Below are 25,453 nucleotides of genomic sequence, written 5' to 3'. Positions count from 1 at the left end.
AGACGGTTTTAAGAGTTCTTCCAGCGCCCCCAACGGGTTGAAGACAGAAACTGACCCTCTCTGCGGGCAAGGGCAATGGGCAGCCCATTCAGAGAATGGGGGCACGGACTTCTGCCCTTGTAAAACACTGTCAAGCTTTGCCAATATCCAGGAGACCCTGAATTCAATGAGAGAAAACAAAAAACTAAAGGCTGAGGCGTGGGTCTAGTAGGTCTCATTTTGATTTAGAGGAAACTGAGTTGTTGAGAGGTATTTTGAATTATTTGAAACACACAGCTAATTATCACCAGAGCTGGGAACACAACCGGGTTTCCCAGTCCAGTGCTCTTTTACAGTAACCCCAGGAGCTACTCAGGAGGGTTTTCTTTCTCGGGAGAGTTGTGATGTTCTGTTAGCTCTCACTGATATGAATGGCAGCAGTAGTAATCCTGGAATGCTTCTGGAATGCTTTACAATGTACAAATCACATTTTTATACATTGTTTGGTTTGATTCTTCCAACCATGGAAATTGTTCTTCTGAAATAGTATGCTTAGCACACAGACTTGATCTGCATTGTTACAGAAGTATAGCTGTAATGGTACTAGTTTGCGAGGTCTCTGTTATAAATCGTCTGCCATGCCCCAACATGAAGGGTGATATAGGGACCTTGGAGAACAGAGAATTGAAACCCTAATATAGTTTGAAAATTTTTTGGGTTTGCTCCACTTCAATACTGAATATCCACAAATAAAATGAAGTGTGTACTTTTCTGCTTATTTATGGAAAATATAAAACCATCATCAATGATAAGCCATTTTTGAGAACTTACTACCAGGCCAGACACACAACAAATACAAAAATGCTGTTCTAGGCTTAACTTAGAGATTTGGACTTGGGTTCAAGAAGTATAAGAAATGAAATAAATGACATACATCAGTTCCACTGTTAAGCTTTATTGAGCTTCAAAAATACCTGAAAAGAGGTAGAGGTATCTGAATGAGGATGGCCTTTTAGGGTCACCTCCTTTTCCTTATCTCAGGGCACTAGCATCTCCTGCTCCCATGACCTAGAAAGCTCTTCCCCTAGATATCAGCATGCCTTGCTCTCACACTTCTTTCAAGTTTTTGCTCAGGGAAAGTGAGGACTTCTCTGATCATATATTTGAAATTGCCGTGCTTTCCAAGGCCATAACACCTTCCCAGGACTAGCCTGGAAGTGGAGGATGCTTTTTTTCACTTATTGGCCCAAAGGAACATACATTTTTCTGATCTGTGCATGGGTGACGTATGGGCTGGCTGGGATCCTAGACTTTCCCTAGTTTATTATTCTCTATGGTATGTATTACCACCTGACAAACTATGTTTTTTACTGTTTTTTTAATTGTCTGATTCCCCTATGATCCCTTCACTAGTACACAAGCTCCATAAAGGTAGGGATTTTCTTCATGTGTTTACGGTAAAGAAGAGCCCCAGCAGTGGCTAAGATGAACCCCCCAATGACTCTCATTTCCTGGTATTCATGCCTTTCTTTTTCTTTTTCTTTTCCTTTTTTTGGCCACACTGTGTGGCTTGTGGGATCTTCCCTGACCAGGGATATAACCTGGGCCCCTGAAGTGAAAGCCTGAATCCTAACCACTAGGCCACCAGGGAAGTCCCCCATGCCTTTCTTTTATCTTCCTCTCACATCAAATCAGGGCAGCTCATTGTGGCCAAAAGAATATGGTGGGAGTGGTGGTGTATGACTTCCTAAGTCAGGTAATAAAAGGCATTGCAGCTTCCAACTTCCTCTCACGGGTTCTTCATTCTGGGGGAAGCCAGCTGCCATGTCATGAGGACGTTCAAGCAGCCCCGTGGAGTACATGGACGGGAACCAAACTGCCTGCACCAACTTGTTAGCTAAGTGACCAAACCGTTTTGAAAGGGGATCTTTTAACACCTAGCCTCTGAGTTTTTCAGCAGAGGACTCAAATATCATGTAGCAGAGACAAGCCTTTCCCTTTCCCATAGTGTCCTGTCTGAATTCCTGACCCACAGAAACCATGAGAGGTAATAAGTGATTATTATTGCTTTAAGGTCATGCACTTTGGGGTTACTTGTTATGTAGCAAAAGATGACTAATATAGTGCCTGGCCCATAGTAAGTTCCTAATCAATGTTTATTGAATGAAGGGGTAAATTAAGCAGATTTTTTCCTAGGTTACTCAGTGATCATAATACAATGCCTCACAAAACTCTATAAAAAGCCTTTGCTCCAATAGCAACATTGGTTTGGAGTCTCAAGGAGTAGGCTTGAATCTTGGATCTGTCACTTATTTGTCATTTAACCTTGTATAATTCACTTACAGTCTTTGTGTTCTTAGTTTTCCTAATCTGTAAACTAGAAATAATGATGACAATTGTAATTATACCACTAACAGTACCAGCAACCTGAAAGTGCCCTGATGACTTTATAAATCCCTGGATCAGAGCTCTCCTGAAACCCATGCTTTAACTGGAATTGTCCATTCTGTAAACTGATAAATCTTTTTTATTATTTGTCAGTTTCAGTTGTTGGTGTTACCTGTAACCAAAAGCAATCTTTATATAAAACATTAACACTAACATATATGACACAATAACAAACAAAACAAGATGACATGTAATCAGTAAGATGCTACATAGTAGACTTAAGTATAGCAGCTAAGAAGAAAAAGATATCAGACCACCTTATCAACGATTTCTGTGGGCTGATGGCAAGGACATCCTAATTCATCTGCCTACGAAAGTCAGGGAGGCCCAAGGGGTTCTGTTTTCACAGAAGTTTTGGTTTCTGTAGGTATATCTTAGAAGCCTTGGCTTCTGATTTCTTCTCTGTGGTTGCCTTTGATAGGTAGTTGCTGGCTTAGTAGCATCAAATTCATGTTTAAATGCCTTCAGGGACCAAGGAGCTATTTGTGTTTCAGAGAAGATACTCCAAGTGGTCAGATTATGTTGTACACAGACATCAAGAAAACAAGCAGCCGGGCTTCTGTGCCTGCTGCCTCCCCTATATGTCCTCAGAGAGTACAAGAGGGTCTTCCAGGCCCCTTGCACAATATCATCACCTTGTTAGCAGGTTCTTCACTTTGCTCCGAGAGGAGAGGACACTGTCCTGAGCATGTTGTGAAGCACTAATAAAAAACTCTTCTTACGGGATGGGGAGTTTTTATTTTTAAGATCAGAGGAGACAGGAATTTCTGACGGGCCTGAATAGACAGAGTGAAATATAGTCTCTGTGTAGTTTTGCCTCCTGAGGCCTAGAGAGATGGTGGCCCGAAGCAGTGGTCTGGATAGTGTGGAAAGCTCTCAAATGTGTTTTATTAGCATTGGTCACATTACTTACTATATATTAGAATGACCTTGAGGGGCATTTTAATTAAGCTGCTATTTGTTTTGTAAGTGCAAATAATAATCTCTTAGTTTTATCCTCTGCTGCTCAGATAAATTGGTCAATAATTGATTTTTTAGCACAATAATCCAGATGACTTTCTCAATTTTCTACATTTCTTCATGGAAATTTGCTTTGTTTTCTCAAAATATTCTGCAGAATTTACATTTATTTATTTTTATAGTTATGAGATGGGACCGAAATAGCTTCTGTGGGAAAACTTAAAGTCCTTTCTTTAGGTAAAAATTATAAATTTGTTTCCAAACATTAAATCAATGCTTTTAATTTTCATTCTTAAATCGTGTACTTTGTAGCCTTCAGCCTTCAGGGCCAAGTCTTGATGTTTATCAACCCAAGGAAAGAAAGTATGAGAACACCCTAGGATATATTGGCCTTTGATAAGGTTTAAATCTCAATGCTGACTTTTAGAAATGCAATAGTTGTGAAAATCAGGCTTTAAGAAAATGAGGATTTTTTTCTAAATCATTGTATCTCCTTCTTTAGTATATCAAGAACCATGCTCAAAGGATTCAGGATCCAAAGTTTCTTCCACAATGCAAAGATGACAGCTCTTCCACCTATGGAGGGAGGTCAACAAGCTTGCTGACCTAGGGAGACAAAGAAAAAGTTAAAGAGGAAGTAAGAAGTCTAAAACTGGACCCTTTTAGTCAGGAAGGCTGGAAGTCTTGAGGGATTATGAGAAGAGATATAGGTTGATTGAGGGGTTAGATGCCACGTTCTCATCCCTAGTCACACACTTGTTTCAGAGTTGAACGTTGGTGGAGCCATGGAGAGGGGAGGGGACTTGGTAGCAAGATATGCCTGAGGAGGTCTGAAGATGCTGAGATCAGTGGCTCAGCATCAGGGAGAATGTAGACCCCCTGGAGAACCCCAGCCCTCAGCTTAGGTCCATGTCCATTCTGGCCCCAAAAAGATGGCAAGAAGGTGGCTATAGAAAGCTGCTGGTTCTTCATGGTCTCTGTATGAAGTGTGAGAGAGTGGCAGTGTGCCTGGAGAGAGGACACAGAGTTTCAGAGCATACATTGGACTAACATAGCCAGAGGCTGTGGTATTTGAGGACATCAAGATTGGAGGCAAATGACCAGGATCACGTTCTCCAGTGGTGGACACCAGAAACCTGAATACACCCAGACAAGACCTATTTAGAGGAGCCACTCTGCTATGAAGATCAGGGAGGGTCTAGAGGACAATGAGTTCATCTTAGGACTGCCTCTCCTCTCATGAGGTCATATAAGCTGCATTCCTACCCCTGACTGATCTTCACCTGGTGTACACTGGTCTAGCCATACTGGTTATTTATGGCTAAATTCTCTTCTAATTGATTCTGCATGCTAAGTATTAGTATATTGAATTAGTATTTTGAATTAGTATTGCTCCTATACATATCTATCCCATATTTTCAGAGGGAAATCCATATTAAAAATGACCATATTAGAGGGAAATTCAAAATTCTCAAAGATAAAGACTTTTATCCAAAGAGACTGAGGATTTACCTAAAGAGACTGCTAAATATTTGGATCAGACTAAGCATATCTGGTTGGACTAAAATTAAGTTGTCCTTCCCTTTGCCACTAAGTTATGTAAAAAACCCATAAGGGGGACCAGATCAATTAATTGCATATAAACAAACTATATTATTTCTGTATGAAATTCAGTGAATTACAATTTTGTGACAGTTTCTAGTGTACAGGAGATTGGAAAGATCTGGGGACTTCATTACTACTTAAATCCATTAGCTTAATTCCACATGGGCAGGGATTTTTGTTGTTGTCCACTGCAGTGCTCTGAATAAGTGTCTGGCATATTGAAGGTTCTGAGTAGGTATTTGTTGAAGGAATTACAACTGTAACACGAGGCAAGCTTGCAAAGTGCCCTCTAAGAATCCCAATACAATTTCAACAAAAACAGAGTGTGCCTGGTGTCATCCATCAGAATCCTTTGTTTTCAGCTCCCTCTAGGAATATTATGTTCCATGTTAGGCACCAAAATTTAAGAGGGGCATTTATCAATCAACTAAAGAGGATCCTGAAGAGAACAGGCAGGACAAGAGAATTCTGAAAATCACCCCAAATAAGGAACAGTTGACAGTACCTGAGGAAAAAAGTGGTTAATGAGAGAGAATGCTATTTTCAAATGTTAGAAAGAGTATAATTGTAAATGTATAATTGCATGTTCATAATTAGACTTAACGGGAAGAAATTATGAATAGGCAGATTTTGACTCAATATAACAAAGAAGCTCTGACTTTAACTTTCCAATAATGGAATGAATTGCTTTGTGAACCACAATGTGAGATTTAATTATGTATTATCTGATATTTTCTTTTCAATATTCATTGGTATTTGCCTCCCTCCCTCTCAAATTATTGTTTATCCTTGAAAGCAGAAAATGTAAAATTTGGAATGGTAAGGTTAGATTAAAAACTTTATTACTGTTAAGAATTATGGAGCCTAGTAACTGATCACCCATTATCTTAGTCCCTCAGGTCACAAGGTGGCAAACTGAAATATGAGAACATACCCTTGACTGTTGGGTCTGTATCTCACTTGGGTTTTCTGATGTCCATCACAAAGTGAAATTGCAAATTTTGTAAATCAGCTAAGATTTCATGAGATTGATGAAAACGTTGGAGAACTGCCCAAATCACATACAAAACCATTTACTAATGGCAATTTGTCAGTGTTATTTCTGTTAATAATTGAATAAGAAAAGTTTGAGAGCATGAGGATTTGATTGATGTTTTAGAGGGAACTCCAGCCATTGAGTTTGTATGTCATTGGAATATCAAAGGATGAAGAAAGGCCCTTGGCAAATCTGTTGAAGCTCTTGAGTACGTTTGTAAATATGATTCTTTTTATATATTAGTTTGACAGAAACCATTCAAAAGGTAAAGTATATTGCTTCATGTAATTATGAAATTGAATCAGAAGAATTAAATATCTTTCTCCGAAAATAGTAAACATTGTATTTTGTGGTTCTATGAATTATACAAGTAACTGTCAACCTACAAGTTAAATATTAGATGAAAATATGTTCCCTATAATTTTTGCTTTTCTTTTTCAAGATGAATTAAGAGAACCCCACCCCCACCCCCCAACTGTGAAATTCAGTCTTAATTTTAGGTAGTGTGAATTTTGGTTATCTTTTCCAGGACTAATTATCCTCCAATAAAGTAAAACTCCTCTTTGTCTCTGTTTCCTCTACCGGGAATGCTTTTCTTTGTCTTAGGTTTGTCAAAAATGGACAAAACGTATCAATCAATAATTGCTATACTTGAGTCACGCATGTGGACATAAAAGGAACAGTATCTTATTCTCAACCAAGCATAGTGCTAAGGACGTAAATAATCAATGAATAATTCTTTATTCATTCATTATTCATTTATTCGTTCATACTGGGCACTGAGGGCAGGAGAATGATTTAGTTCCTTACTTTATGGAATCTACAATTCTGTGCTTATGCTGCGTTACCAAGTTATCGTTATTAATACGTTCAGTGCAGAAATACATTTTTATCACAAATGTAAGTTGTGCTCATTGTAGATGACTTCAGAAAATAAGAGAGATAAGGAAGAAATCAGATGTAATCTTAGCACTAGGAGATAAAAGCTGATGATATTTGGGAATTGATGCATGCGTACAGAATTTTCTTCCTACGTGTGCATTTAGTACACATATTTATACATTATATAGATAGATACAAATTATGTAAATATATACATATATATTTGTACATTATATAAGTATAGATATTTTTAAAGAATATTTATACTACATATACTATTTTATAAATTACTTATCTCATAGATATTTTAAAATCAGTATATATCTACCTAGTCATAGTGACTGAAGGGTGTTTCATTACATGGATATGACATCATTTATTTATCAAATTTTTTACTGTCAGTCACTTAGATTGCTTCCATGTTCTTTACTATTGTTAACAATATAATCATCCATATATACATTTTTATTCATTTATCCATCCGTTATCTCAGGACAAATACTTTACACTATGTTAAGCTTGAAATTTTATCTTCTTGAAGATTTAAAATTAAGAATATTAACAAAAATCTTAAACATTAAAAAACAAAGTTAATCTACAGTATTAGAAGTCAAGATAATCGTTGTCATTGGGGGTCAGGTGAGTGTTTGGATTGGAAAGTGACATAAAGGGGGTTTCAAGTGTACCTGAACTACTCTGTGGTTCGACCTGGGGGTTGGTTACAGGGGTGTGTTCACTTTGTAAAAATTGGACAAGCTGTATACTTATGACTTGTCACTTTCTACTTTCTTGTATTTGTGTTACACATCAATGAAATAAGTTAAAATACTATGTTGCGATTTGCATCCATGTCTATATGCTTATGTAAATTCTAAGAATTGAATACTATTATCATTTTTAGTTTTTTAAAATTCATGTTGCTAATTATTCTGCAGAAAGTTTGCACCAGTTTTGACTCCCACAGACAATATATAAAGTGTAATTTCTTTATGTTCAAATTAACGTTTACTATCACAATTTTTCTAATTTGTAATGATTTGTACATTTAACAATTGAGTATTTTTCTCTCTTGGAAAATTTCAAACTTACAGAAAAGCTGAAAAAATAATATCATGGTCATCCATAAATCCCTCATTAGATTTGCCAACTTTTAATTTTTTGCCTCATTTGCTTTCTCTCTCTGTCTCTATTTACACACACACACACACTCACTCACATATCTATACACGTATATATATATACATATATATACACATTTATTTTTGTATTTCTGAATTATTTGAAAAGAAGCTTTAGGCATCATGACAATTTACCCCTTAAGAATAAGAATATTATTCTACATAACCACAATACTTTTACCACACCTTAAAAAATTAACAATAACTCTATATTATCAAGTAATATCTAGTCCATATTCATATTTCCACAACTGTACCAATATAGTCTTTTCTAACTGATTTTTTAAAATACAAGATTAAATAAAGTTTACTCAGTCATTGCATTTAGCTGTTTTGTCTCTTTAGTCTCTTTTTACCTAAAATAGTCCCCTACCACCATCACCCTACCCTGCTTTCTTTCATGATGTTGAAATTTTTCAATTCTAAGTCACTTGATAACCTTCTGTTTGTTTTCAAATGTGTATGACCATGCTTGATTTTGCAGGCTCTTATTACAGAATTATTATAGGTTTTCAGAAGCACATGTATCAGCAACTGTAACAAATTTTCATTTGTGGCTATTGGTTAATCAGAGCAAGACATTGGATCTCCAGTTGGGCACCAGATGTTTTTACTGAGGGAAAAAAAAAAAAGTTAAGAGCTTTTAAATCTTACATTATTACTTTGATTGTATAAGAAATAATAGTGACATTTCATTCTCTGAAATGTATTGTGAGGGTTTTCCTTCATATTGATACACTATGTTATTCAATGAATTAGTTAGTATAGAACCAGTTTAAAAGACCTGAGAGTGCAGTGACAGCCAAGAAGGATATTTTGAAGTTTGAAATGATCCCTATATAAATAGAACGGATCAGCATAACTTTGGGATAAAATTAGCTGACAGTTTGTGGGCTCTCTAGCATGTGCCTGTTAGCTTGGTGCCGCTCTCCTGATAAATCACAACAAAGCTTCCAGAGGGAGAGGAAGGATGGACAGCACGGCTGCCCCTATCACTAAATCTGCAGCTGCCAAGTTAGTTAAGAGAAATTTCCTTGAGGCTCTAAAGTCAAATGACTTCGGAAAATTGAAGGCCATTTTAATCCAAAGGGAAATAGATGTGGACACAGTTTTTGAAGTTGAAGATGAGAATTTGGTTTTGGCATCTTATAAACAAGGTAAAAATTATAAGTGTAATTGTAAAATCGATAGAAAATGGATTTGTTTTTTTAATGCACAGCATTAGTCACCCAATCTAAACTAGTAGCTCTTATTATTTCTTTAAATATATACTTAAAAAATATTTCTAATGTAATCATTTCTTTCTTTTTAAACTAGACAAAATCATGAGCTGGTATATGTATATATAAATATATTTTTTCTTCTCTTTACTTTCCTCTCTTTTCTTTCTGTATCCCTGTGCCTAGAATTTGAAATCCTGGATAATCATATTTAGTAATGCAATTTTCTTCTATTTCTAACTTTATTTCTTCTTATAAGTACATAGAATAAAGAAACCATCTCTAGATTATGGCTAAACAGGTTGCTGAGATCTAATCCAGACAGTATGACTGGCTTGGGAACAGGCTGCCAGCCCTCTGTTAACAGGGCTACTTAAAGATATATCATCTCTACATCCACCTGGAGGAAAAGGAGGATTTTTGCCCCTATTTGAAGGGTTAATAAATGGGTAAGGCTGTACCATGATACACCTTTATGATCCTTGTCATTTTAATGAGTTTTCAGTTCAGGCAGAAAAGCTGAAACCAGAAAAGACAAAAAGTTAACTTTTTTCCGTGACTACACTGATAGATCAAAATTGTAGATCTACCTAACACGAAGTATCTGCCTTATGAAGAACTAAGGATAGCAAAACTTAGAACTGAATTTTTTTTTTATCATGGGATTTTCTGGAACCCATGCTAAATAAGTCAGAAATAAATTAGAAATGCGCAGATTCTGATTTCCCAAATCAGCTAGTTAATGGGAAATTTGAGTAGCGAGGCCATCTGGTAAGCGGACTGCAAACAAACACCATGTTCAACATCACTTCTGTTTAAACAAAATAGATGATAAGGTCTTGTGTACAGCACTGAGAAAGAGAGATCATTTTTTTTATGTTTAAAATACTTTCCATTTGTATATAAATCATCAGCACCATCAATTTTCAGAAATGAATACTAATGGTATATATTTCTACGTTAATTTACTATCAGTTCTGAAGGAAGGATGGAATAGTTGAGGCCAGTTACTGTGTTTATGATTTTTACTTGAGGGTTTTATTATAAATTGGCATTGCTATCTTGATTGGAAAACAAAGAAGAGGTCTGTTTTTTAAAAAGTGGTTGATGGAGATTCTGTTAAGAAAGAATGTATACTATATGATCAGATTACTTTCATCTTATGGATTTGTTCAGTGAAAGACTGCCTGAATGCTAAATACATTTTTAAGGTATTTTTAAAAACTTATATTCGTGCCTAGCTTAAAATAACTTATGTCCAAGTCAGCAGGTAATTTATTTGACCCTGACTTGTGAAGACTGCCTTTTCTCATCTGAGCATGCCAAATTGCGTAGATCATGCAAAGGTTCGGAGGTTGTGAGAAAGGAAGTTTTAGTGGCAGTTTCTGGAGAAGAAGGGTGCCGTTTCTCTTGCTTCCAATGGTGTTATCATCCCTGAACGAGAAAAAAATGCATTTTAAAATCTTTCTGTCAATATGAGCCGACTCCCTATGGTCTTCATAGAGCTAAATTTTCATTCATGCAAATGAGTGTTTTCATAGGACTGTGGGATGGGACTTTCAATTAGGGACAAAGCAAATTACACTCTCTGGATTTGGGGGAAAAAAAAGGGGAATGGTAACATTCTAATGCATGCCAGGTGGATGAATGCAAGAAATGATAGGATTTGTGGCCATATCTTCAGGGTTTATGCAGGAAATCGTGTGTGTGTGTGTGTGTGTGTGTGTGTGTACGTACACGTGTGCGTATAGAAAGAAATACACTTACTCTCTGTTTAATATGAATATGGGTATAAGAATCTGTCTCTTTAATCTTAATCCCAGATTGAAGCCTCATTTTCTTCAGTTTCTTCAGATATTTTCACATGGCTTCCAGCCTAATTATCAAACTTTTTATTTTAGTCAGGAATGGAAGTGATGCATAGAATCCTAGTTGCTAGCCAAGCAAAGTAGACCTAAGTGGTTATATCAATTTCTAAGTCACAGAGGAATTCTCAGGGACTAGTGTAGAGCTGAGCAGGCTACACTGGTCATTTGTTCGTTAGTTAGTTAGAATTAGTTACTTCCTTTCTGAATAATTCTAGGGAATGAGACTCTTTGTGGCCTTGAAGGGTATGTGACTAGATTAAACTTTGTGAGACTTTATTAAATCACAGCAGACTTTTTGGATGTTGAATGCTGTTGAATTGCTATGCATTAGTTTTTGATTTTTTTAAGCACTTTTAAAAAACTCTACAACAGAAAAGTGCACAAATCATAAGTGTGAAGCTTGATTAATTTTCACAAAATAAACAAACATATGCAACCAGCATCCAGAAGAAGAAATAGAACATTACCTATTTACTTTTAAAGTGTGGGAATCTTCAAGTTTTAGTAATTTTTGGCTTACTAAGCAAGACAACGTGTAAAATCTAGAACATACTATGCTACCTTTAAATTTGCTTGTGTAATTAGTAATGTAATCTGTATTCAACATTTGTTGTCCTGTGGAAGATCAACAGTGGTACGTTTAATCCCAAATAATTTTTGTTTCTTTTAGGACATAGGATTTTACATAGGATTTTTAAAAGTGACCACATTTTCTCCCCTAATTATGGTATGTTTAAGCCAGTATGAATGCAAGTTTATACTTTTTGTAAAGGCAACTCAGAAGTCTGTTGGTGAAGAAATCAACTTGGACTCTAAACATTGCAACCCCCAATCCACAATCTAAATGGTACACTAATAATCAAAAGTTGACCTCCTAAGCAAATATAAAATATGGACTTTGTGAGGAAGGTAGAACAAAGTGTCTGGAAATTCACTTCTGCTTCCCCATCTCATTGAGTAACTTCTCTCACCTGTGACAAAGAACAGATTTAGAAGCCAGCATCCAGGTTCAGATGGCAGGCCCTGCCTAGCCCCAGCACCTAATAATGATTCTTAAAGTTTGAGACATCTCATTCTATTTTTTCAAGTTATTTTAAACTTCATAATCAAATCTTCAGATAAAATTATGTTTTATCAATTAAAAATATTTCTCTCACACTTTGTAAAGCAAACATTAAAAACATTCTGGTTGGGACTTCCCTGGTGGTCCAGTGGTTAAGAATCCACCTTCCAATGCAGGGGACGCAGGTTTGATCCCTGGTGGGGGAACTAAGATCCCACATGCCGTGGGGAACGAAACCCGCGCACCATAGAGCCCTCGAGCCACAACTAGAGAGAAGCCCACGTGCTGCAACTAAGACCCGACGCAGCCAAATAATAATAAAATAAAATAAAATAAAAAAGAAAACCATTCTTTAAAAAAAAGAAACATTCTGGTTGGCATTTGCATTATCTCCTAGAGAATGGCAGATACATGGGTCTGAAAAGTAAAAACAAGTAAGCAAAATTACATCTACCAGCTGACCACTTTAAAATGGGAATGAAGTGAAGAAAAGTTAAATACACGAACAACTTTTAACTGCCAAATGCAATTAGCAGTTGAATAGTCAAGGGATGTCAATGATATAAAGTTTGTTATGCGCCAAGCGCACAGTATTTATAGTGAAAGTGGGTCTCTAAGAAAACGCAAAGCTATTCATATTGGTTCTCACTAGGCGATCTCCATACGGGAAAAACGCAAAGCTATTCATATTGGTTCTCACTAGGCGATCTCCATACGGGAAACGTGAATATCCATAAAGCTGTTTCCAAAGGTTTTTCAACCACACATTTGATTCTCCTTCAGATGCATGAGCCTTGGCTCATTAATGTTACAGGCAGAATATCATACTTATCTCTTTGGTATGGAATTCCCTAGTCAGCAAGGTTAATCAGAGTCCTTTTATTAATCAGCGTAATGCACTTTAAGTACTTCGTTTATGGCCCACAGCCGCAGGTTCTTTGGTTGATAGTCATATTTTTAATTAAAATAACCAATGAATGATTTCACTGGAAAACTTTCTGGCAGGTACTCTATCTACCTTACTAAGTAGCAACTGCCTTCCAAATATCTTGAAAGCTCTTATTTTCGCTCTCTTAATGAGTCATCTTCTTATCACCTAATTTTCCTCTTTGCCAGAAATTCACTCTCCTACTTTCCTATTGCCATCCCAGGGTTCTTTTCCTTTCCTAGGTGTTCAAATTTTTTTCTTTTAAATTTTACATTTCAAGCTTTTTTTTTTTCTCTCCTGGGGAAACTCTGAGATTTATCCTGAAAATATTAGCTATTAAAAAATAGGCAAGAATTGTGCTCCAGCCTGTAATCCTTCAGGACTGTGTAAATACGTGGACACAGCAGAGCAAATGTCTGCTTATCCAGCCATGAGCAGTGTGTGTAACCTTTGTCTGTAATAACAGAGGCTTCTTGTGTGTGGGGTTCTTTGGACTCAGATAACATTACAGCTGATAACTGTGGCAGAGCTGAGCTTAGCTGAAGGTTTACCAGAGATGTGTATATCCCCCCAAACACTGGAGCAGAATCAACCCTTCTTCCAAAAGATGGCCCAAACACTTCGCTCCTTACTATATTTCCTGAGCCGAGGGTTTTCTACTCAGTGACTCAGGCATATCTCTGGATTCAGATTTAAACTAAACACACACACACACACACACACACACACACACGCACAAAGGATTGGTCTGTGTATTTTTGTAGGGGCATAACTCCTAAATTCCTTTAGAACTTTGCCGAGAATTGATATTGGTTTGGAGGTGGACTGCATGTAGCTTTCAGATCATTGATGGCTATTTAGAGATTTGGAGGAGACTAGGTATACAAACATGGGCACTTCCTGCTACTTAATCTCTACAAGATATTTATCCTCATTTGTAAAGTGGAGGCTTTGTCAAGACCCCCTCTAGATCTCCTGCATGCTGATAATCTTCAATGTTTTGAAGGGGAAATTATATAAACAGATTAAGTGTCATGGTCTGGGGAAGGTAAAAAGTAATGGTAGATGCTATAAATCCACATGGGTGTGGCCTATATTTGAGAGTTCTCTCTGGGAATTTTTCCTAGGAGAAAGAATCTGTATTTTCTTCTCAGTTAAGCTCATTGCTCAAGCAGAGCTCAAGCAGAAGGCATCACTGCCCACAGACTGCAGACCTGGGGTGAGAACCAAGTAGTTTACATTAGGGGAAGCAGTGCCTTCCTCACCTCTGGCCCCATCAAGGGCTTTGTTCCTGGGTTTTACTCCCTCCCCACAGTCCTTTGTGCAACCTGAGCACACAGTAAAAGGGCATCCTGGACTCTGCAGAAGTGAGCAGAGGGGAGCACTTTGAAAGACAAATGCTAAGAATAAATCACATTTTGAATTCTGAAGCCCTGGGACAATATTGCTGTGGAAAGAAGGGAGAGTGTACAAAATGAATCTGCCTGATTAGTTAACTGTATTTCTGTCATGCTGTGACCATTGGGGGTTACATTTTGCAGGACACATTTTGATCTCTTGACATACTAGCATCGACACAAGTGTGTTAATGGGTGCTGCATCACTGTGGTTTATTGGCGATGGCGTTACCTCAGGTTTGGTCCTCAGTGAGGGTAGGTGTGGTGGAAAGGACACTCCTGCTTGTTTCCACACTTGGTACACAGTGACCTGTGGCCGTATCGTCATTTAAAGGTGGTAATTGTATGTGTGTGGCCTGTTTGCTGTGGACTGCTTCTGTCTCTGCAGTGGGCTTTCCTGCTTTGCAAGGGCTTGAATTATCCAGAAACTCCTCCCCACTAGCCCCCACCAAAGTTCTGCAATGCAGCTTCAAGATACATTGCGACAGACCCTGATCTGTATCTGACTATCTATTCTCTTCCTATCTCTCCACTCAGCTCCCTAGGGGCACCAGCTAAGGGGTCTTGCTGCCACCCACTCATCTACATTCCTACCACCCACATTCCTTTCTAGGAGAGGTGAGTTGTAGGCACAGTTCCATTTATGAGGTTGGCTAAATTTCAACACCTGGCCATCTCTGAGCCCAATTTACTGGTTAATGATTATGATTATAGGACACGCAGATGAAACTGATTGAGAGGTCAAGGATGATCGATTCATGTAATAAACAGGCAGGATAGATTCTCTAGGTGCTACTGGGAATTTAGGAGGAAGAAAAAAAAATCAACCAGCAAATGTATCTCCATATCAGAGATGTGACATATAGATGAATTCGGGATCTTCTTTCTTTCCTTATGATTTGTGAAGCAGGCTTGGCGCTAAACCTATTCTACTTCCACAAAGACAAAGACAGATGGAAACCCTGCATTGCAGATATTCTGAGTCCATTAGCTTGGACTGAGGCACACGACTTATGGCTCTAGCAGGCTGAAAAAGTGGCAGTTTTCTCATCTGGAAAATGAAAGGCTTGGACTGGATAATCTTCCCTCCAGCGCTAACATTCTGTGTTTCTTTGATTTTACATCAAAATGGTGTTTTCTTAATCAGCTCTCTGCTGCTTCCTTTCTGAGATCATTTTTCTTACCACTGCAGAAGCGGACTTGAGTTTCCAATCAGTTGCTGCATAGAGCTGCCTAATCTTTGCCGTTAATTGGCAAGCAAAACACACTCCAGTTTTCAGATCTGGAACCAGCTTCTTTGCAAGAGAGTTAGAAGAGGCTGTCTTTGCAAATTGCTTGTAGAGGAAATTTGAGTATTAAGATGACTAAGTATTGGTGTTAAGTGATTCATTCCTTATCAAAAGCAGGTTGCATACCATATAGCTTAAAAACTATGCTTGGAACACAGATTCAATGTGCACAGCTAAATAGAAATGTATATATGGATATATACAAATGTGTGTGCATATCTATTTACACACACACACACTCACACACACACACACACAGGCACAGGGTTGATCCTCCCCAGTCCAGACTGTCTGTGAAACTATTTGTCTCTACCAGGGAAAATCCATATCACCAAATACCTTCCGTTTTCAGTGTCTGAAATCTGGAATTAGTATCTTAGAACTTAATTCTATTGTATGAATACAGATTCCTACATAAATTCAGATAATCCTAAGAGGGTCACACTTTAAACAATCCTCAGTCTATTAGACCTTAGTGTAAATTAACTTTGGATTTCTTTTTAAAGAACAACTTTGGATAAGGGGAGAGTTGGGAGGACGAGAAAGCAAAATGGCCCTAGAATTCTGAGTGAGATGAAAAGAGATTAAAGTGTGTGTGAGTGTGTGTGTGTGTGTGTCTGTCTGTCTTTCTGTCTGTCTAGGTTGGAGGGTGGGCCATAGAAAAACAAACTTCTGGTTGGGAGCATTCATTCCCTCAGGATTAATCAGCATTGTGCATAACCCTATAAATAACCTCTTTTTTTAAAAATATAAATTTATTTATTTTTGGCTGCGTTGGGTCTTCGTTGCTGTGCATGGGCTTTCTCTAATTGTGGCGAGCGGGGCTACTTTTCGTTGGCAGTGCACGGGTTTCTCATTGCAGTGGCTTCTCTTGTTGCGGAGCACAGCTCTAGACGCGCGGGCTTCAGTAGTTGTGGCGTGTGGGCTCTAGAGTGCAGGCTCAGTAGTTGTGGCGCACGGGCTTAGTTGCTCCGCAGCATGTGGCGTCTTCCCGGACCAGGGCTCGAACCCGTGTCCCCTGCACTGGCAGACAGATTCTCAACCACTGCACCACCAGGGAAGCCCTAAATGACCTCTTTAAACTAAATTATTTTTCCCCCTGGACAGGAGCACAACAGTTTATTTTAGTTTTATAAATAGTAATACATGCACAACGTACTAAATTTAAAAGCTCAAGGGGAGCATTGAAGGATAAGTAAATCTATGTTCTTGTCCCCCAGTCCCCACCAGTGCAACCAGTTTCTTGTGTTAGGTGTTTATAAATATTTTCTTACATGTTAGCCTTTATGCACACTCTTTGGCTCCCTGCTTCTCTCACTCAATAATATATCTTGAGATTTTTTCCATACCAGTATACACAGAACCGCCCCCTTCTTTGTAATGGCTGTATAGTGTTCCACTGTATGGATGTACATACTTTATTTAAACAGTCTCCTATTGATGAAGATTGAGGTTGTTTCCAATCACTAACCATTAAGAACAATGCTGTAGTGCAGTGCATGTTGTTGTCCTGGGCCGGGTTACCAGGATTTATAACTCCCGGGAACTTCATACTCTTCATAAAGAGTTCAATGCAAGTAGTGTTCCTGGGAGTTGTGTAATACAGTGGCCCTTATATGGCATTTCACACATGAGTGAATGTACTTGTAGGATAAATACCCAGGAGTGGTGCATCGGTAGTTCTTTTCACTTAAATGAGAGACTTTTAATACCTGATCACCAGACCCACCTTTAACGTGGTCATCATCCTCTGAGTGCCCTCCAGATGCTCATTTTTGTTGCCCAGAAGTATTCACAATATTTTAGATTTTTCTGACCTCATCTAATCAGTGAAGAATACAACTTTTACTTCTCTTGTTCTGGGCGCTATACCCTATTAATGTAGCTAAAGATTGTATCAGCATTTGGGCAGCTTCATCTTACTGTTGGCTCATTTCTAGATTATTGTCAACTCAGATACTTAGGTTTTTCCTCAGATAAATTACCATTAAATCATAATCTGCTGGGACTTCCCCGGTGGTTCAGTGGTTAAGACTCCGCACTTCCAATGCAGGGGACGTGTGTTCGATCCCTGGCTGGGGAACGAAGATCCCATATCCCACGTGGTGCGGCCAAAATATTAAATAAAGAAAGAAAGAAAGAAAGAAAGAAAGACGATCTTTCCAAAAAAAAACTCATAATCTGCTTACCTTGTACTCGCATAGTGGAAGTTTTACAACCTATTGTAAAAACAAACTTCTGATTTATCCATGTTAAAATTTATTTTGTTGTTTCCACCCTAGAGTCTCTTCTAAGCTGTTGAGCTATGTCTACATCTTCATCTTGCCATTAAATATTTCATCTTTCTGTACCTATTTTCCATTCTCCACTCATAGTGAGCTTAATGCCGTGGCTCTGGGTATTGACATTGAAAAAAAGATTTATAAAGTTATCTTTGTTATAGCTTGTCAAAATGGCAATCATTGGACACTTGGGAAAAAAGGACTAGTTCAGTGTTTAGAAGTCAGAGGTAGGAGGGAAAAAGGAAAGAGAAAGAGAGAGGGTGAGAGGGAGGGAGGGTGGGGGAGAGAGAGAGAGAGAGAGATTTCCAACAACTAATGGGAAAATTTTATTTAAGATCTCAGTTCTAGGAACAACTCTGCTTCTCCTGACCAATTAATTTGTGTATAGCTTGTGGGCATAGTTAATTGTGCAACATATCATGTTTTCCTGTTTATTTTGGCTGCTGGGAAGTTCAAAGGCAAATTTACAGTGTGGTTCTAGCATATATAGAACACAGTTTATATTTTGGGTACCTATCTGACCCTGGACCTCTTTTTATTTTCCTTCCTTATTTTTTCCTTTGCCCTTATTTTCTAGATTATTAAAAAAATCTTGTGTAAAATTTGTAAGCTGCTATAAATTCTTCTTAATTCTTCTTCGGAAAGAGGCGTTGTATAAACTGATAGACAGGCAAATAAAATTTGGTGTGACAAATTTTCTAAAGACATCAAATACATTCATACCTTAGCTTGACAATAGCAACAACTAGAGGGAAAAAGAACTGTGATGGAATGAAAATTATAAGCTTGTAAGTAACAGCTTTGGAATCATTCAAGGCAATGATTGGGAGTTAAAAAAAATTCTTTAATAAGAATGTCATGTAAATCATCACGTAAAATAAAATGCAATCACATAAATGAAGGTCTCAAACACAAATGCCTTGGACAGCCAGGAAGGTAAAGTAAATGAAGGACCAAGATAATAGGGAATAGTAGAGAGCCCCTGTCCCATTTAAGTAATCCAAATACACTACTAAGCTAAACATTTGCAGATCCATCAGCCACTAGTTTACAACTTCCAAATCATCCCCCCAATTTTATAAATGTGACGAAAGTAAAATACTTTGTAAAAATCCTCACTAATTCTCACAGGGAGAAATCCTAGGCCAAGAAGTTAAACTTTCTCTCCCTTTCTTTTTTCAGGTTATTGGTTGCCTAGTTACAAATTAAAGTCTTCTTGGGCCACGGGCCTGCATCTTTCTGTCTTGTTTGGTCACGTGGAATGTCTTCTGGTGCTACTGGACCACAATGCTACAATCAACTGTAGACCTAATGGGAAAACCCCTCTTCATGTGGCTTGTGAAATGGCCAACTTGGATTGTGTTAAGATTCTCTGTGACCGTGGAGCAAAGCTCAATTGCTACTCCTTAAGTGGACACACGGCTTTACACTTCTGTACAACTCCAAGCTCCATCCTCTGTGCCAAGCAATTGGTTTGGAGAGGTAAGCCTTTCTGGGTGGCTGACATTGTCATCTACTTGCCCAGTCATGGTTTTGAAAATTGGTGACCCTTACTTACCTCCGGCAATGTAGTACGTATCTCTATTCATTAAGCCTAATTCAGGGGGCCCTAAAAATATGTAGAGAGATAGTTATGTTGGCCCCGGTCATTCAGTGATGATCACATTGAATTCTTATTACTGTTTTAATTGTAGGAGTCTCGTTAATTTACACATTTATTTAACAAATAGTTATTAGCTTCTATGATGTCAGGTAATGTGCTAAGAAAGTAAAAAGAGAAAATAGTTTCTGCCCTCTAGGAGCTTATATTCTAGTAAGGGAGATGAATATTGATGAAATAAATTATAAATACATAACTGTAAATTGGGAAAGGAGCAAAATAAGGTGCTATGAAAGAGAATGTCAGGAGTAAACTATTATAAAATGTATAAAACTTCTCTAAAGATACGATATTTAAGCTGAAACTTTATAATGAGAAGGAGCTGGCCATTAAAAACAAGAGCAAAGAAGAAAAGTCTAGGGCTAGGGAATAGCATGTGCAAAGTTGCTAGGGGAGCAAAAAACTTGGAATATCCAACACATGGAAGAAGGCCAGTATGGCCAGAGTATCATGCGGGGGTGGGTGGGAGGGACAAGAGGGTAGAGGGGAGTGCCGCCAAATGACATTGGATGTGTCAGATCATATATGGCCTGATGGGGGCCGAGTATGGGGTTTAGAAATGGAGCCACTGAAAAGTTTAAAGCAAGACAATGACACGGTTTAACTTTCACTTAAAATCATCAATATGGGGTCATTCATAAGCTGGGTTGGAGAAGGCCAAGAATGGAAGCAGGGAGACCAGCAGGGAAACTCTTGCAATAGTGTAGGTGAGGGGGATGATGATTTGCACTAAGGGGAAAGCTTGGATAGGAAAATTAGAAAATGGGTTTGCAATATGTTTTAGAAGCAGAATTGGTGGGACTTGGAGATGGATTTGATATAGGTGGGGGTGGGGCTGGGTGACAGAAAAGGAAGTTTCAAGAATCATTGCCAGGTGTGTGTGTGTGGGGAAAAAAAAAAAAAAAAAGAATCATTGCCAGGTTTCTGGCTTTAGAAAATGGCTGGAGAGTGATGCCGTTTTTTAAGATGGGAAAATTTGGGGAAGAAGCATGTATGTGGGGAGATCGTTATACCATTTTTTTTAAGTTGGGTTTACAGAGGTATAATTTATATACCGTAAATTCACTGTTTTTGAGTAATAGATAGTCGTGAAACCATTCACCACAATTATCTCAAAAAATCCCCCGATGCCCTTGGTAGTTAATTTCCTCACTCTCCCCCCACCCCTGGCAACTATTGATCTGTTTTCTGTCCCTTTAGTTTCATCTTTTCAGAATGTCATATTAATTAAATTATACAATATATAACCTTTTGAGGCTGGTTTCTCCAGTTTAGCATAATGCATTTGAGATTCATCAGTGTGACTGCACTCACCAGTAAATCATACCTTTTTATTGCTGAATAGTATTCCGTGTATAGATGTAACACAGTTTATTCACTCCCTAGTAGAGGGGCATTTAGATTGCTTCTAGTTTTTGACAATTTTGAAAAAAGCTGCTATAAACATTTGCATACACGTTCTTGTATGGACATGTTTCATTTCACTTGGGTAAATGCCTAGGAGTGGGAAGATGGGTTGTATGGTAAGTTTATAAGAAACTGCCACACTGTTTTCCAAAGTGCTTGTACCCTTTTGCATTTCCGCCAGCAGTGTATAAGAGTTCCTGTTATCCTCCATCCTTGTCAGAACTTCGTAATGTCAGATTTTTAAAAACTGTTTTAGCCATTCTAATAAGTATTAATAGCATCTCATTATGATTTTAATTTGAATTCCTCTAATGACCAAAGACATTGAGTATGTCTTCATGTATTTATCTGCCAGCTGTGTGTTCACTTTGGTGAAATATCTGTTCACTTCTTTTGCTTCTTTTCTTTTATGGCTGTTTGTTTTCTTGTTATTGATCTGTGAGAGTTCTTAATATATTTTGGATACTAGCCCTTTGTCAAATATGTGTTTTGCAAATATTTTAATTCATTCTTTGGATTTTCATTTTTCTAATGGTGTTTTTAAAAGAGCAGAAGTACTTAATTTTGATAAATTCCGTTTATCAATTTTTACCTCTTATGGTTTGTGCTTTCTGTATTCTAGCTAAGAAATGTTTGATTAACCCAAGTAACAAAGGTTTTCTCCTTTGTTTTTCTTCTAGAAGTTTTATAATTTCAGGTTTTACTTTTATGTCTTTGATTCATTTTGAGTTATTTTTTGCATATGGTGTGAGGTATGGGTTGAAGTTCATCTTTTTTTGTGTATGGATGGCCAATTGTTTCAACATCATTTGTTGAAAAGATTATTCTTTCACCATTGAATTGTTTTGATATTTTTCTCAAAAGTCAATTGGCCAGGACTTCCCTGGTGGTCCAGTGGTTGAGACTTCGCCTTCCAGGGGTGCAGGTTCGATCCCTGGTCGGGGAGCTAAGATCCCACATGCCTCACAGCCAAATAACCAAAACATAAAACAGAAGCAATATTGTAACAAATTCAATAAATACTTTAAAAATGGTCCACATAAAAAAAATCTTTAAAAAAAAGTCAATTGGCCAAATATGTATGGGTCCGTTGATCTATATATCTATCTTTTGCTAATCCTCCACTGACTTGGTTGCTTTATATCAAGCCTCAAAAGCACATAGAGTGAGTCCTTCTAGGTTAGTTTTAAACATGAGAGGTTTCAGACCTCTTTGAGACATCAAAGTGAATAAGTCAAGGATACAGTTGATATAAAAGTATATATTTCAGAGAAGAGCTCTGAACTAAAGCAGTAAGTTTAGGAGCCATTGGCCTATAGATTGTATTTGAAGCCAAGGAAATCAATGAACTCACCTGGATAAACAGTGTAGAGAGATAAAAGAGAACTTAGGACCAAGCTCTGACAAATTCTTTTTTTTTTTTTTTAAAGAGTAACACTTTTTTTTTTTTAATTTATTTTTAGCTGTGTTGGGTCTTTGTTTCTGTGCGAGGGCTTTCTCTAGTTGCGGCGAGTGGGGGCCACTCTTCATCGCGGTGCACGGGCCTCTCGCTGTCGCGGCCTCTCTCTGACAAATTCTTATGTTTAGATGTTAGCAGGATGGAGAGGAGGCAATAAAAGAGAGTGAAATTATTCTAGGGTTTTGATTTCCTTGTGATAACCACTTTCCTCTATAATTCTTTATTTCTAAGAATGTGTTAAAATATATTCCACACTAAAAAAAAAAAAGAGTGAAATGGATTGATAAATGAAGTTGGAGAAAATCCAAGAGCATTTTTGACATCAGAGAAACTAAGAAAAAGGCAGGTTCAAGAATGGGGGAGTGGTCAGCTGTATTGATAGCTACTGAGAGGTTTAATCAGATGTTCATTAGATTAAGTGACAGAGTTATCACTGACAAAAATAGTTTTGGTGAAATGGTAGGTGCAGAAGCCAGATCAGAAGATGTGAATGGGAGGTTAGAAACTAGAGATGGCATATGCTGACAACTGTTAAAAGAAATTTGGCTGCAAATGTGAGCATACGAGTAGCATGATTGCTGAAGGGGGTTGGGGGGGGCGTTTGTCACAGGAGACTATTATCTACAGTTGAAGATAAAAGGAAATGTTTGTACGCTCAAGGAAATGATTTATAGAAAGCAAACAGTTGAAGGTGCATGAGACAGGATAACTGAAAGGTCCAAATCTTAGAAAAGTTGAGATGGGATGAAATCCAGAGACCTTGAGACACATCCTCCTTTTCAGCAGGTAAGCCAAAGTAAAATATGGTTTTTTTTTTTTAAATTAATTAATTTATTTATTTATTTTTGGCTGCATTGGGTCTTCGTTTCTGTGCGAGGGCTTTCTCTAGTTGCGGCAAGCGGGGGCCACTCTTCATCGCGGTGCGCGGGCCTCTCACTATCGCGGCCTCTCTTGTTGGGAGCACAGGCTCCAGACGCGCAGGCTCAGTAGTCGTGGCTCACGGGCCTAGTTGCTCCGCGGCATGTGGGATCTTCCCAGACCAGGGCTCGAACCCGTGTCCCCTGCATTGGCAGGCAGATTCTCAACCACTGCGCCACCAGGGAAGCCCCTAAAAGATGGTTTTAATGCCAAAGCACTTGTAGATTTGGTTGTGGTAAGATGAGGGAGTCCCTATCTGGTACAAAGTCATCAGCCAAAATGAGAGCAGAAAGACTGGAAATTGGATGGGAGAGGGGAAGATATGGAAAGGTCATGGGGAAAGAATGGGAGAACATGCTTGAAGATGCTATGGTCTTCTCAACCTGTGAGAACTAAAGGGAAAAAAAAATCAACCCCGTTTATTCTGCTTCTTTCCTGCCCTGGGAGGAAGGGCCTAGTGCAGAGATGCTTGGAGAAGGACAGGCATCCATTGGAGCTTATCCACTTTACCTTCCCGCATGGGGCCATCACCACCTTTCACATTTACTTATACATTTATTTTTAGATTTAGTTTTTTTAATCTACATTTTAACTAATTAATTTAAACTTTTAAGCTGTTTATCTTCAAAATTTTTGGAAAGTTAAGAAATTATATATTTGTTTAGTTATTGATCTTTTATATCGCTGCCTTTTCATCAACCACGGACTAACAGTGAGCTCCCGACCTCGTCTTTCCTCAGAGGTGTTACCACACAGCTTTCCCAGAGGACACAGTTATTCCCCATGTGCTTTATCCCTGTCCACAGAGGGAGACCTACCTAGAGAGGGAGGAGTAAAGAGGTAGGAGGAGACTGAGCAACGCCCCCTGTAGGCTGACACGAGGAATTGGACTGATAACCCGAGACGAGAGGAAGAGTAGAAGGAAGTCTGTTAAAGATAACTGACCCTTTAGCACCACGTCATTAAAGGCTGAAGCCATAACAAGAAAGATAAATTAGAGAACACAAAAATGTTTGTTTCAACATCTGTGTGGCAAACAGATTATACAATTAAAAAGCAGTCATAAAACTGGGAAAAATATTTGGGACTATATGACAAAGGGCTCATATCCTTACTATGTAAAGAAACTTTAAAAATTAAAGTTAGGAGGGTAACAACTAACAGGAAAAAAAAAAAAAAGCACAAAGGGACCAAGAACAGGAATAGGTATTTCAGAAAAAAAACAGGCGAGCATATAAGCGACAAATAAAGGTAACATAATATCACTTGTAATCAGTAAAATGTCAATTAAAAATAAGAATTAGATGTTTTGTTGTGTTTATTACATTAACAAAGATATCAAAGATGATAATACATATGTTGACAAACACGTGGGGCAGTGCTCTCACACAGGCTTAATGGAGTGAAAATGCATACGATTGAGGGGAATATCAAAAGCTTAAAACCTTTTTAAACTCAGAAATTCTGCCTCTAGGGTTAGGGACTAATTCAGCACCTTTTGACTCAGGGTTCTCATTGATGTAGGGTCTCAGATTCAGACTTTGGGTATATCTCTAAACAAGGTTATACACTGAGTCAGAGATAACTGATGAGAAAGAAAGACATTTATCGTGTAACAGAATTGTGCTTGGTCACGTGATCTGTAGTACACTAGAAATTGAGACTTCTCCTAATTCTATGAGAATCTTCAAAATAGTGTAGTTATAGTGTGTTTTATTTTATATTTTTGCAATAAAAGCTTTGATTGGTTAAGGAATACATTTAAAATATACCACAATTTTAAAAGATATATATTGACATTTTTAATTTTTAATGTACTTAGAGTCTCAAAAAAGTTGCCTGATTTCTTTTTGCCCTCAGAGAGTCATTGATAT

At 37.8% G+C, this 25,453-nt stretch overlaps 1 protein-coding gene across 3 annotated transcripts in view; it reads left to right on the top strand.

Annotated features, from left to right (window-relative positions):
* Nucleotides 1–25,453, top strand: part of ASB4 (ankyrin repeat and SOCS box containing 4) — a 117,323-nt gene that overhangs the window by 45,909 nt on the left and 45,961 nt on the right. For 2 of the 3 annotated variants that reach the window (XM_061197773.1, XM_061197772.1), the window contains one exon: nt 19,318–19,617. In XM_061197773.1, the coding sequence (XP_061053756.1) occupies nt 19,318–19,617 (300 nt within the window). Of the gene's footprint in view, nt 1–9,058; nt 9,246–19,317; nt 19,618–25,453 lie in introns of those variants that run through there. The other variant, XM_061197774.1, reaches the window with a different exon arrangement.

Source organism: Eubalaena glacialis, chromosome 8 (genome assembly GCF_028564815.1).
Source record: "Eubalaena glacialis isolate mEubGla1 chromosome 8, mEubGla1.1.hap2.+ XY, whole genome shotgun sequence".
Taxonomy (NCBI): domain Eukaryota; kingdom Metazoa; phylum Chordata; class Mammalia; order Artiodactyla; family Balaenidae; genus Eubalaena; species Eubalaena glacialis.
Note: the sequence above shows the minus strand (reverse complement) of the source record. Positions and strands in the feature narration are given on the sequence as shown.